This window comes from Malurus melanocephalus, unplaced genomic scaffold (genome assembly GCF_030028575.1).
Source record: "Malurus melanocephalus ecotype Western Australia unplaced genomic scaffold, MMel_1.1 scaffold_365, whole genome shotgun sequence".
Classification (NCBI taxonomy): Eukaryota; Metazoa; Chordata; class Aves; order Passeriformes; family Maluridae; genus Malurus; species Malurus melanocephalus.
Genome location: NW_026623597.1, coordinates 375,879 through 390,613, shown reverse-complemented (window position 1 = coordinate 390,613; position 14,735 = coordinate 375,879). Strand labels below are relative to the sequence as shown.

The following is a 14,735-nucleotide window of genomic DNA, read 5'->3' as shown; positions in this document are numbered from 1 at the left end:
ATCTCTATACTTTAAAAAAATTAACCTATCACGTCATATATAACTGTAAAGCAGCAAAGTTCAGCCAGCTGACTGAAACCAGGGTTTCATGCAATGCAAGAGGTACTTAAACCATMTTTAGCAACCCTCATCCCTAATTTCAGGTACCTCCACAGAAAACTACAATATGTTCTTTAAAATAAGTAGGAAACATAGCACCCGAGTACTCTGCCATCTCGAAAGAAGCATCAGTCTTCTCCCTGCAGCTCCACACTTGTGCCTGCACAGCACAGTGAATACCATGAGGACACSAAGCCCAAAATGAAAAGATGATACAAGAGGCTACTGTAATTGACTTTGCCAAAGAAATAAATGCCAAAACACAGTTTCACACACCATTAAAATCTGACAAATAGTTGAGTCCCTTATTCTCTCCCTAGACTGTAATAGACGTGAGGTGTTCTAGGTTCATTGTTACAGATTCTTCTCCAAAAAACCAAATCAGAATCTACACTACAGAACTAACAGGATAAATACTGTTATTAGGCTGAACAGAGCATCTCTCTCCAATAATGAAAATTAGTTAAATGTAACTTRACTTGATGTGTCAAACCAAATAGCCCAATTGAGATGACTTAGCTGAATTACATAAAACATTCATTTAAAATTTGCTTGATGTGCAACTGATGCTACTCAAACTGAGTTTCAGTTCCTCACATTCAAGATAATGAGAAATTAACAGGCAGCTTGAAATTCTGTTGTTTGTTATTTATTGATTCTTTAGGCAAAATTTATTAAAAAGGACAAAGACAGACAATAAGCAATAGCAGATGGTGACTGAAGCATTAAAAATCCAAGCACCAGCTAGAAGGAAATCTGATAAAAAATAATCCCTCTCACGTAAGAGACTCAGAATGGATAAAATCAAATTCAAAATATAAAAATGCAATGAAGAAAACAGAACRTGATATTATTAGCAGCACATTTCTCAATATTCTACAATGCTTCATCTGATTTAAACCATAGGAAATTAGCTTTTTAAATTATTAAGTGTAATTTTGTGGCGTAAGTTTTTTTGACATAAAATACCCATCTTCATTAAGCAGGGCCCACTTTGTAAAGTCAGTTTTCCAGCTCCAGAGATCCTGAATAACAGAACTCCAGAGTGAAACGGTTTCTATTGTAATGCTGTTGCCCATATATCTGGTTGTGCAAAGGGTAACTAGCAGTTGCTTACTTAAGACAATGGAAGATAACAAGCACAACTGGAAGAAAGGGATACTAAGTTCCAAAGTTACAGTTTTCAGGGTAATCTGACTAACACAGTTTTCGTATCAAACTGCTGAAATACTTACGTGGACAGGATATCTAATGGCAGTGTCAGTAGTGAGCTCACAGAGCCAGTAAACAAGCACTTGTAGATACGACCTGCATGAATAAAGAGAAGCTTGGTATAAATCTGATTTTAGCTATAGCCTCACTAGGAAAGGACCACAGGTACTCTCTTTYCACCTGCTGTCCAACTAAATTTATGACATGGAAGAAAATGTCAACTTTGAGTGCATGAGCAGAGCTCAAGACCATATAAAACCATATGGAACCAAGCTGTACTTTAGCTGCTCATCTTAAAAAGTACACATTCAAAGTGTAAGAACTGCCATACTAGGTTAGACCCAAGATTCATCTAGAACTATGTCCMGTACAGGTCACACTAATGGATACCTAAGGCAGAATATGGAGGCAGGTTRACSATACTTGCAGTGATAGTTCTTCAGTACATTCTCATATGCTTCACTTCCTATACCAGAATATCCCACTGCTAATTAATCCTTGATAGAATTTTTCCCCCTTTAATTTGCTCCATCGTATTTTGAATGTGCATAAACTTCTGGTATTACGATACCATGTAGCAAGGAACATCACCATTTCATCATCTGTTTAAAATAACTGTTTTATGGATTAACACTTGATGTTAATGTTTTACCAAGATTTGTACTTAAAAAGTAGGCCATCAGAGTATAYGATCTACTTCAGAAAATTAAGTTATGTCAATATGGTGCTATTCTCAAATAAAGCCTATGTCAGCTACAAATAAAAGCACAGAACATATTGAGAAACTGTCTGGGGAGAYGCATTTACTCCCTCCTCTTTTGTTCAAGGGGTATATTACAATTTGTAAAGATGCACTTCCAATGATTTATTTGACTGAACACTATCCTTTCTGCCTTTTTCTCTGTATTGTTAGCTTGTTGAATCATCAACAATTCTTTTTCCATCCCAATTTGGAAAGTGAATTTCAAACTGGATACTACAGTAATTTAAATGGGTGCTCTCTTTTTTACTGAATTCCTTTACTACTTACACGACTTGGAGATTTTTAAAAACTTTTATTAATCCATTTGTCCATGACTGTAAAGGAATTTTACTTCTCACATAAAAAAAAACATCTGCACTTTCATTTATAGATGGTTAGATTAAACAAGACAACTCTTCTATCTTAATATTAATGAATGGCATCAAATAAAACCTTTCCATGTAGATACAGAGGATAAYTGAGAAGAGGCATTTTATTGTAATAAGACTTTTAAAAGCCCTTTCATGCAGTCTCTCCTATGTCTTATAACACTTTTCTGCACTGCACTACTGGCTTAAGAGTCAAACAGGTAGAACTTCTGGGTGAAAATAAATGAAATAACATCTTTGATTTTTTTAATAAACTAATAATGGTCTCACAGAACTTTGTTATAGGAAGTGGCACATTTCCTTCTGTATAACAGTATTATGTACAAAAAATTAATACTTACATGCAGTAAGAGGTACTACTCCCAACCATGCAAAGGCCACAAGTGTATAATGAAACCAGTATCGTATTGCTGTGCCAATACTCGTAACCAGTCCAGCRAAGATGTCTTGGATTGGAAGCCGTGAAGGCATATCTGGGGAATAAACTGGGTAGAAAAGGCACTTATGAAACAGTTTGTCCTTTAAAGAAGCACTTACGTAAAAGAYCTGCTAACTGCAAACTGCTTGTATCTGACAAAAGCTTACTACAAGAATAAGCATATTTTATATTCTCAAGAGATGACTCCAAACAAATCACAAAAAAAAGGTCACATAACACATTTGTTTCATTGTGTACTGAGTGGAAGGGGAAAATGAATAAGCTCCATGCTAGTTTTTGATTTAAGGAAAGTTTAATAGCTTTGTTTTTTAACTGTAAACTCCAATTACCTAAAAATAAACTCAAGAAAAAGCAGATGCTAAAATCAGTATCCCTCTCACTCAACTCTACCTCAAAGATTCCTCTGTTGGCTATTTATAAACCTAGTTCATGGAAAGAGCACAAGGAACAAGAGTAATTAGCAATTTTGCACACTATCCATTCATTTGTGCTAGATAATTTAGATTCTACTTGCTATCCAACAGCACAGACCAAAAAAACACCAGCAAAATAAAAGCAGCACAGAGARGAAAGTAGAAGAGAACTGATTAACTAACTACATACATTGAAATCTATACACAATGACTGACTTTCAACAGATATTTGTTTCATATAATGCAAAATATCTTCTAAGGACACTCCTATTACACAGCACCATGCAAATCTCTCACCCTGTATGGGTATTTTCAAAATACTAAATTTTCTTGACTTTTAAAATTTAATACCTATACATTACATAGGCCCACTCCTACCCAAAAGCCAAGAAAAACAGTGATGAGGTCTTTTGCACACAATTAGAAAACATCTAACAATTTCATTACATGTACTTAGTTTCTACACACTTACATGGATACCAAGAAGTGGTAATGCACACTATCAATAATAATTTGAATAAAGAAGATAAACCACATTGCGAGTTGCACAGAGACATTGCTGCCTGGATGTTTGTTATGTTGGAAACACCTATGCTYAAAGACGTCAATATTATGGACTATCTTTTAAAGCCTCACATACTTCTAATTACATAAGGAAACACAATTTTTATAAGAGCAAACAGAAAAAGTTTTCATTTCCTCTCATGAGCTATCCTTTAACTGCTTTATGCTTTCTACCTGCATCTCTTTCACCTACATTCCCAGTCATCCTTTTACCAGTCTCAGAGAAGACGCCTCTAAAGGAGAAAGAAATTCTTCTCTCTTGACAGGACTATTTCCCTAAGTTTCTGTASTGTAAAGAAAACTCCAGAACACAAACAGTATCAACATTCAGAAGCAGTCAAAGAATGGGGAGAGACTGAGCATTTCAACAATATGTAGATTATATYTGACACAAAGTAACAACAAAACAGTACCCTTAGACAAGTAGTAACTGGTTTGAAATTTCAAGGATTATTATTTGCCAGGTGTCTGGCAAGGAACTGGAATTCATGAAAGAAAGGACTAAAAGTGTAACACCTGGGAAGTGCAGCTTTGAGAACACAGAGCAGTAAATTGAAAGCAGGACACACACATATTTTGACATCGTCTACCAATTAAAAATTTTCTTGTTACAGAAACAGATTTAGTACACAATTTGGAGCCACAGTATGTCCTGCAACATTCAGGTGCATGAAATGCAGCAATTCCTAGCATGACATGAACCCTGGTGTGCAAGCACCCTGCAGCACTGAAGCTTGCTGCCAGTGATTTTCATAGCTCATCCTTCCACTTCCATCTATCATCCACTGCCATTTTCTGTCCACACTGCACCTCCTCTTATCCACTCCCCATTACCACTTTGAGGCCTGTGACTTTGACCCCTGCCACCACAGCATACAGCCTCTTCACTCGCTTTTGCACACTCATCCTCCTTACCACTCATCCATCTCTTACCTTCCATCCCAGTAACCTTTCCTAACTTAGTTTGAGAAACCAAATTCCTGCATTACTTATCACAGTTCCTCCAAATAAAAACCTTTCTACCAGAGACCAATTGAAACAATAGTTGGTCTTTCTTCTAATACAACATGAAATTAAAACAAATTTTGGCTGAGCTTTCCATAGGTTTAACTCAATTTCTTTGAGCTGTACAGGCCATGAAAAAACTACTAGAAAGCTTTTTGGAYACYTAGGTCACACCTGTGCAGTGTAACTGCTAATTTAGTTGTGAGTCCTAAATTTGGGTGGGGTCTTTTTTGTTTGATTGTTTGTTTTCAGGAGGTGGGGTTTTGTTCTACCCTTCCCTTCCCTCCTGTAAGCCTAACCTTTCCAGGAACAAATATTAATTTACTTCTCCAAAACAGATGGTATGACAAAAATCTACTTTTACACTGATAAAAATCAGGTAGGAAAACCACAGGGCTACCTTTAGAAGCTRCCATTTAGCCTACTTCAAAGAATCATCACACTTGCAACCCTATTACCCATAGATTTTCTATTTATTACTATATTTGCAAGCAATTTATATGCCACCTCAGTCATCCTCATGAACTGATCGTGAAATAAGACTGTAGACCTTGTAAGGAAAAACCATATATTTTATAGCTCCTGGGTGAAAGCAATAGTTTGGTAAAACAGGGCTGTCAGTTATTCCTTAGGTTGGACTAGATGATCTTCATAAGACACTTYCAACCCAAACCATTCCATATTTCTGTGTTTTACAYCCTTCGAACACTTTGCTCCAGATCACCAAGGAAAAAGAAAAGAACTCCACTCTTTCTCAGGCAAGCACAGCTCTAACAAATATATGAAATAACATTCATATAARTCTCAATTGTGTGTTTATTGTGCACACTGGAGCTGGCAGAAGACACACTGAATTSTGTATCAGCATGTAGTATTTTGTTCCAGAAGCTTGTTTTTTTCAAATTAGACTTTCTTTCTACTGTRTTAAAAGTTTGTCAAAATGAACAGGGAAAGAAATCAACTTTATAKCCTTCAATAAAATCCAATTACATGACAATGAACACCCTACCCATATGGCTTCCTTTAGTTTTACCATTTTTGTTTTACTGCGCTTGTGATATTGTATCAACCACACACCAGCAATGAAGCTGCACAGGAAGCAGAAATAAACCCATCCCAATCTCCAGCCAAAGATCAGCTTAGTCTGCTTCTATATTTGTGTTTTTGACAGTATTTATGTTAATGTTACTTCCTACAGAATGGAGGAATTTTCTTGGGAAATACAGCCTCACTTTCTTTATGCGCTTATGAATGTTTAGTGTAGCATTAATAGAAGCACATCCTCGCACATTTCGAAAGAAAGTGCATGTGTGGGGACGAAAAGAATGGAGAGTATTTACTCTTTTAAAACTCAGAAAGAAAACTGCAAGTTAAAAATGAAAAAGCACCTTGATGTAATTAAAAAATGTCAAAAGTTACCTTTAATAGTTGCATTAATTCATAATTTAAAAAAATGCAGAAAAGAAATTTTAAAACACAAAAAAAATCTMRTTTTAAAGAGTGCATTTGAAAATTGAGTCATTTACCTACATGACTAAACACATTTAGAGAATGATGCTATTATTGAAAAGAAAAAATAGTTCCTTTGTACTCCTGCCAAAATGCAAGTTGAATCTTCTCCTWTTTCCTTCCTTCCAAACAGTAACTAGCATTTCAGGTGCTAAAGAAATCACAAAATGTTACATAATTTAGAGAATAAATGCACTAGAAATAGTTTATAAATACTCCATACACAAGAAGTTACACTAGCAAGGGAGCATTCTTGACAGAATGACAGCAATAGCCTTAGCAAGCAAACCAAGCTAAACGAGAGAAAGGTTGCTGGTATTACTGCACKACTTCTCTATTACACTATTAGTGCTTGTCTGCTGAAGCACAGATATTAATTACATGCACGTGTTTATTTGACCATATCTCATCGTGCACTAATTTATCAGAAAGTGTGTTACACCTGGCATGGTCACGGGCCAGATCCAACTTTGCTGGGATGACTGGCAAATACAGKAGCCCCCTTTTTTTCTACCTTATCATTCTCTCTCCAGCACCTGTGACTCATTYCCAGCTCTCACAAGCAGATCCAGCTTATCTTCCAAAGAAAGAGGGGTAAGAGAAACTAAGGAAACTATAATTGTGTGAGTGTTGGGTGCGAGGGGAACAATGAAACAAGACCCTGGCAGGGCATGAGGAATTTGCAAGGCACCTGACGTGCTACCACTGCGTGAATCCTGGTAGGAAAAAGTATAGCAATGTGGAAAGCCAAGAAGAAAAACCTTATCAGCTGAGCCCGATCAGTCAGGGGAGTGACAAGTGTGTGGCAGAAGATAAGCAGACCTTTACTAGAGGCTGAATGTGGAGGATACACTCTAYTGAATAAGGAAGTCATTCTTCATTACTAAGTTCAAAGCTCCTGTGACAAATGTTAACTTGCTGAGCCACATTAACTCAAGTTAAGTTTAATTAAGTTTTCTCCCCTGCCCATAACCTGCAAGAACATTACAAGYTGCAATAGCAATGTCAGTCAAGGTTTAACTTCGGCAGGAACATCTCTGTTGATAAGGGCAGTAAATAAGCTTCCTCTTATCAACAGTAACGTGCATATAAAGTGCACTTAGTTTAGAATGTCTCATCCTCTTTTTTTCCTAGATCCCAAGGAAAACACTATAAACTTTTTTGGTTTGGATTTTTTTTCCATACAAAACTAGGAAAACTTCTTTCTTAACAACTAATAAATCACTGAAATGTCCTTTCCTGGTCTTGCATACTAAATTCTGTAGAGGGCCTACTCACAGAATGCAATTTTGAAAGTGCCTAATTAGCTTATAGGGAGATTCAGAACTGGATATCACTATTAGCTTGCAAAAGCTTACATACAGAGGCAATATGATGCATTTATTAAAATGTTTAACTAATGAAACCTGCAAGTAGATAACCTCTAACATTCCTCAAACATGTCACGGTAGTATTTAAGAATAATAACTAGAAAGCATTGTTGTGTTCAACATAAAATACACTATGCACATTTCCCTGCTGGTCTAATGTATTTAATTATTGACAGAAATACAATAATACCAAAGTTCAACATATAGAAGGAAGGCGGATTAAGAGATTTTTGAAACAGAAAATACATGAACCAAGCTGCCTTAGCATCAGTTTTCTCTACCAAAGTATAAAACTAGTAGAAATAAAAACCCAACACACAAAAAATGTGAGAGGGGAGCAGGAAAAAATCAATAACTTTAAAAGAGAAAAAGGTAGCAAAAAAACCACTTTCCCTGCTCAACAGGCAATAAATTGATGACACTAAATAATACTAGCCTGCCASCAAGCCAAAGGGCCTCACCTACTCSTACTACAATCAGTTAAAATGSAATTAAGAATCATCTGTGAACTATATGAAGATACAGTAACTCTTCATCATAAGTTGCCTAACCTATTTAGMTGTGTCTAACAAAATGCAATTTAATACCAGGTAGTTAGCATGTCTTGACTRAAATGTAAGTGGAATAATCATAATTTCCATCATCTATCAGGATAATTTGAACTCAAAYTGACAGAAGCCMAGTGTAAGTGYTGCAGGTAGATCCTTCAAAGGTAAYTGAACAATGCCTTTCAAATTCAAATTTTGCTGTGGTTTCACTTTACCATTCAGACTTCCAAACACTCAAATTTATCAATGAAGCTGAAAACATGCCATAGGCTGTAATGCAGGCAACAAATGAATGGGATTGAGGGTGCCAGAAAAGGTACAAAATAATACTTCTTTTATGTCTCACTTAAGATTCTGAAAGAACCGAATTATCCACTATTTAAGCAATCCACAGTCCACAATATGCAAAAAAATTGTAATTCAAACAAGAATACAGAATTTAAACCACAAGTTTGGATCCATCATGCTGAAAGAAAAAGCAATCACTTCATACATAGTAAGTTAGAAAAATTCTGAAAAAAATAGGAGCAGTAAAACATACTTACTTGGTGTGAAAGCAAATCTGTGCTTACATAATTCACAGTATTCTTTTCTGCTGTGTTTAAGCCACTGAACTAAGCTGCAATAAAAAGTGATCATATTAACACACATGGTACATCTCTCCACTCTATCCCTCCACTAAGGAAAAAACACCAATTCTCTGTTTTCACARTYAAATCAGGGTATTTATACTCTCAAGCAGGACTAAAATCAGAATGTTTGTTAAGTCCATTTARGCCATCAAGTAGGYTTCAAACAGCAGAAAARGGTAAACTGACATWTATCACTTACATTATTGGTAAAATACATTCTTTGAATTACATTTTTGATCAAAGCAGACATCCTGGCACGGACACCCATACAGTGACACCAGTTCTTAAAAATACTTCATGATACGACATATAGATGCACACAGCTAAGATTTAGAACTCTTGTATTTGTGAAAGAATAACTACTAAAATACCACCAAAAGGAATGTGTGGTATRAACCAGAACTACAGTTTTTATTTGAGCACTTCCTGATCAAACACACTTCAAAATGACTAATAAGTACTAGGGTATTTTTACTGTTTTCTGTGAGGTTAAATGTTCTTTCTATTCACAGCCATAAGTGGGCAGAAAAACCCCAAACATACTGATTTTTCTGCTTAGTTTTCATRAAGCTGACACACAATCAGCAATGCAGCTTTAAACACAAATAATTATCAGCACTTTCTTTCCACATGTAATTACTAATTTTTTTTTGTAAATTTCAATGAATCATCATGTAAAAAACATCAAAAGCCCTAACATTTCCACTGAAAATAAGATTTTTCTTACTAATTTACATGAAGACTCAACACGTTGTTTTTAGAAGTATGYTAACATATTCCCATCAGGAAAACCAAAAAATATTAGGAAACCCACAGATATGGAACTCACCATTCCTGATGAATAAATTTAATACTGCCAGTACACACACATGGATGATAGAGAGGTTTCTCAGGTGTTCCTTCTGACCGACAGACTCTGCATATATCTGCTGACAAGGACAAAAAGCTTGTTATTACACTACTGCTTAAAGAATTCAAATTTACAAGACAAATTACACAATTACATTCTATAAATTTTACCACGTAGCAAAACGAAGCCAGAATAAATTGAGAGAGGCTGAAAGACAGATTCCATCTGATGCAAGGCAGAGATGGGAGAGATCACCAGAAAGAGAGACAAGAATGTTATCTATCTGATCATATTATATAAACTCAAAACACGTCTTACAGTATTTTTAATGTTTTTAGGAAATAAGACACAGTAAAACTACAGGAGAATGTGTTTTCTGCCTAAAGAGTTATCACTAAAACAATATACAAACTGTTAAGGATAACTTTCTTAAAAGTGGAGACTTCAAAATARAAAAATTGCATCTGAGCTTGGAAAAAGTTAAATGGAGGCTGAACAGAAGAGTTTTAATAATGTCCAACAATGACTTAAGTGATTTGCTACTCTTGAACCCAAAACAGATGTTTCCTTGGTGCTCTTGACAAAAGGGAAAAAATCCAAAATAACAAACAGACATAGGTATTTTGCAAGTTTGCTACCCAACTTGGACAAAGCCTATTGTCTAGTAGGAAAATACATCTTCTATTTCTTATTTCGTAATTTCAGTAATATTTCAATAGGTCCCACACCTTCCTTATTCCCTGGTTTTGACATTTTCCTACACTTAAAGGTTTCAAGAGGCTTTGTGGATAAAGAAGTGAGCACAAACCTCTCCCTCTAAAGAACAGATGTCTATTTTAATACCATTCAGTTAGCCAGAGCTCTAAACACAATTAAATAGAAAAAAAATCAAGTCTTTTATCTGTTTATTGACTGACACATGGTATCTTCCCTTGACTCCTTCTTTTACTTCTATTAAGATTAACATTAAGATTAACATTCTATTAATAATAAACGTTCATTTCGATAGAATATGTGAGTTTGAGATTTTCTCTTTTGTTAATTATTTCTCTATCAACCACTATCGTGCAARCCTGCAAGAGTGTAAGACATGTATCTCAGAGATCTTGGTCAGAAAAATAACAACTGAAAGCACTGATGTAAGAATACCGCAAATACGCAATTTCAAGTCTGAATCACCTATCTTTGCTCTTGGTAAAAATCTTCAGACATTAATGCTTTTCTACAAAAAGTTCCAAAAGGGAACAAAGACTAATTTTTTTTTTATAAACAAGTTGCATTATGACCCTATCCATAGTTTATACAGTATTTGGACTGTATATTATTTCTAGACATAAAGCGTTAAGAATTCAGATGATTCAAAAAAAAAATCCCTAACAATCTTTTATCTATGAAAGTCTCGTTTGAYTGAATTAATTCATGCAGCATGAAAACCTACAATTAACAGAAGCAGATATTCAATATCACATCAGTGATGCCACAAAGAGACATAAAGAGCAYTTCCATCACTGCCATATTGAGCAGTGATGATTTGCAGTATCGCTGCAAACATCAAGTCACTGGTTACTCTGCTGACAGGAATGACCAGAACTGCTACTTCACCTAAGAAACGATTCTTTTATCCCARAGAGCACTTCCAGATGGCTGCACAGGACAGGTCTCTCCAACTGACCGSCAGGCCCTACCCACTCGCTGTGGCATGCCCACCTCCTCAGCTGCATTCTTTCCAACAGAGCTGTTTCACGACAGCAAGTTGACAACTTTGTAGGCTGGGAGAGCCTCACAAGGGGACAGACAAGCATGAGACAGCACATGAAACCACTGCTTTAAGGACAGTCTGGCACGAATGAAAGCAAGTTAAAAGCACGCTCTTGCCTTAAAGATTGCWCTCTGAATCTGCTCATTTAATGGMCTGTTCACTCTCACAGCAAACTGTTCATCTATTCTCAAAACTTTTGGGAAAAATCAATTTGMATTACTGTAAGCAAATGAATTCTTTACTTAAGAYGGGCTGTTAGCTTGCTAAAATAARTTAAACYTAATTTTTATTTTTTCAAAGCTATGAGAATTTCTAGGAATTTCCACTTGTTTTATGAATCCAAATAAACATATGATTAGTGTAATTGTTTGGAYTGTTAAGCAACTGATAGCTTCAAATCAATAAATTCCCCTGAATTATGCACCTTAAGACCTACAGCCATGGTCAAGGAAAATTCCACCGTGCAAGAGTCACTATTTTACTATGTGYGCACACACACTTTGCATCCTGTTCTTTATGCACGTGTATTGAAAAAAATGACCTTGAATAATAAGTTCTTCCCTGCTCCCCCCCGAGAACAACTGTATATTACTGATTGCCTATTATCGATTGAATAATTGCCTATTATCCCTCTAACTGAATTCAACACTGGAATATCAAAAAGCGAAGACTACGTTATTTAGCAACAAACTCATTTTACTAGAAAGAACCAGAATTATCTCTCATCAGCAAAAGCTGTTATCTGGTGCTTTCAGGTGCTGCAGAGAAGCAACTTTCACATTTGTTCTGAGGTGAAGCAGCTTTCACTTAGGTCTGACCATGACACCAAACTGCCTCTCTTATTTAAGCTCTCACCATTCAATTCAGGTTGCTAGCTCCACAATACAGCTCAGTCCAGCACAAAACCCATCAAAACAACAACGGCTGTAATATTGTTATCAGACAATCACCAGTTCSGTCCATCTGACACTTTGTAGCAGAAGTTCAGGCACACAACAATAYTGTATTTCCTCAAGTGCCTCAAGGCACCAACACAATCTTTGCTGTTGCTGCTAGTGGTGTTCAGAACTTTCTAACCTTGGGAAGTCTCTTCAGCATTCTGGCAAGCCGCACGAAGTTCTAATAGTAGGATCTGAGGTTTGAAACTGTAGAAGAAGTTGTAACATTCTAGTGGTATTTATGGAAAGTGAGTATATAGACTGATTACTTTAATGCTACCACTCGGAACTTTTGAAGGCAACATTGATAAGGCCAAGCTATAATATCTAAGGCTGCATATATATGTGCCCTTGTGTGTGTTTATATATATAAAACCAGAAAAGCCCAAATTCCAAGTGTAGAATCTAACACAAAGGTTTAGCTAAAGAGGAAATTGCTTTAAGATGTAACTAGCAACCTCCTTTCTCTTCCCAGTCTTTCTGTTCACCTACTTAAGTCAGGTATGATCAAAGTCTACCACTGGTAACAGCCTGTAACAAATTATCAACTGTGCTGTTCGAACTAAATACACTGAGATGGATTACCAGCCACTGGAATGGTGAAAACTCAGAAGGTCATTTCAGAATACCCACTTCACAGCTTGCAAACAACCCCAGGTTTYCTGGGCAGCCAGAGGCCAGGCGATCAAAGTTTCACTGTATTGTTGATTTAATCGTGTAAGTGACTGTTGATCTACAGAGTTGCAGTAAGCAATTTTAAATGCCAGTTTTAAAAACACTAATATTTTGATAACCCATCAGTGTTCATGGGTATTAAAGATGTCTACAGCACAGCCCAAAGGACACTATTACAGTGTGCAGCACTATGGTGCTGTCTTATTTCATCGTGTTTCATGGTTTTACAGCTTTWTTTTTYCTTCTTTTTAATCCTCTCAARCTGGAAAATCAAGTGACACCTGATAAAAAGCTACTTTCAAAATGATGCCAGAGTATCAAAAGCCAAGACACAAAATGCTTTCCTTGGAACTGCCTTGCTACTGCAATATGTATTTGCACTCATTATTCAAGATGACAAACAAAGCTGAAATACCGCTAGAAACTTAGAACAACAGACACCCTCTATTTAGTTTGGTTTACSCTCCAATATGAAGTGCTGATCTATCWAAGTTCTCCAGTATCAGCTTGAACTACACAGTCCCTGAATGCAGTCTCTCTCCCTCTCTGGAGACATCCAAACCCCACCTGGACACATTCCTGTGACACCTGCTCTAGGTGACCCTGYCTTGGCAGGGGGGTTSGTGTAGATGATCTCCAGAGGTCCCCTCCAACCCTAAYAATTCTATGATTTTGTGATTATCTAAGCATAACAAAAGTGCTGACAAAACATATTCATGTTTTATCTCAAATAAAGCAATACCCTTAGAAATGAAAATGGAAACTACACATAAAAACCCTGTCATGATTATGATATCTTTGATATTTTTTTTAAATTAGATAATTGACTATGTATTAGTCTACTGTAAAACAGACAGAGAAACCAGCCAGCTCTGCATACTTCTATTTTGCAAACAGATTGTCCACACACAACAAAGTTAGCCTTGCGAAAGAAGCAGCTTTTACTATTCAGCCAAATGCGTAAATTTAAGACTCTCTGGGCTAGAGGGCCGGCCGGGTCCGACAGGGTCCGCCGGCCAGGAGGGAGCTCGGGGCAGTGCCCTCCTCGCCGCCTCTCACGCTGCCTCAGCGCACACCCCGCCTGCTGCTTTCCGCCCCGGGATCTCATTTGGCCCCCACTTCCCCAAGCAAAGCCGCAGCCAGCAGAAGGTTCCGGCGGGCCCCGGTGCCCAGGTACGGCCCATCCCAGCCCCGCTCCGGGTGTTGGCGGCACCGCCCCCCTTTCCTCCCCCCGCTCCCCGTTCCCCGTGGTTATGTAAGGGGCACCCGCGTGCGCCACCTCACACACGGCCCCCCTCAGCTCGGGTCGGCCCGGCCCGGCCCCCGCGGCACGGCGGACCCGGCACGGTGCGGGGGGAGCGCGGGGCCCGGGCACCTGCAGCCCCGCTACGAGAAGCCCCTCCGGCCGTAAGCAGCCCCCGGCCCGCCCAGCGGGCCCAGTGACACCCTCCTCCTCTCCCGCGCCCCTCCGCCCTCCGAGGCTGCCCCGGCAGAGCCCCCGCTCGGGGCTGGCGGCGGGGCGAGCGCGGTACCTTCCTCGGCGGTCTCCATCTTGCCGGGCTGACGCAGCGCCGGCCGGGCGGGTGGTGTG

At 37.8% G+C, this 14,735-nt stretch overlaps 1 protein-coding gene across 2 annotated transcripts in view; it reads right to left on the bottom strand.

The window, feature by feature from the left end:
* The window catches only part of MARCHF6 (membrane associated ring-CH-type finger 6), a 42,795-nt gene extending 28,066 nt beyond the window's left edge, over window positions 1-14,729 (bottom strand). Inside the window, exons 1-5 of one of the 2 annotated variants that reach the window (XM_057378596.1) lie at window positions 14,677-14,729; window positions 9,752-9,851; window positions 8,836-8,909; window positions 2,784-2,927; window positions 1,335-1,407 (exon numbers count right to left, since the gene is read on the bottom strand). In XM_057378596.1, coding sequence (XP_057234579.1) covers window positions 1,335-1,407; window positions 2,784-2,927; window positions 8,836-8,909; window positions 9,752-9,851; window positions 14,677-14,695 — 410 coding nt within the window. In that variant the 5' untranslated portion in view covers window positions 14,696-14,729. The remainder of the gene's footprint in view (window positions 1-1,334; window positions 1,408-2,783; window positions 2,928-8,835; window positions 8,910-9,751; window positions 9,852-14,676) is intronic. The other variant, XM_057378597.1, reaches the window with a different exon arrangement.
* Window positions 14,730-14,735: the final 6 nt, after the last annotated feature.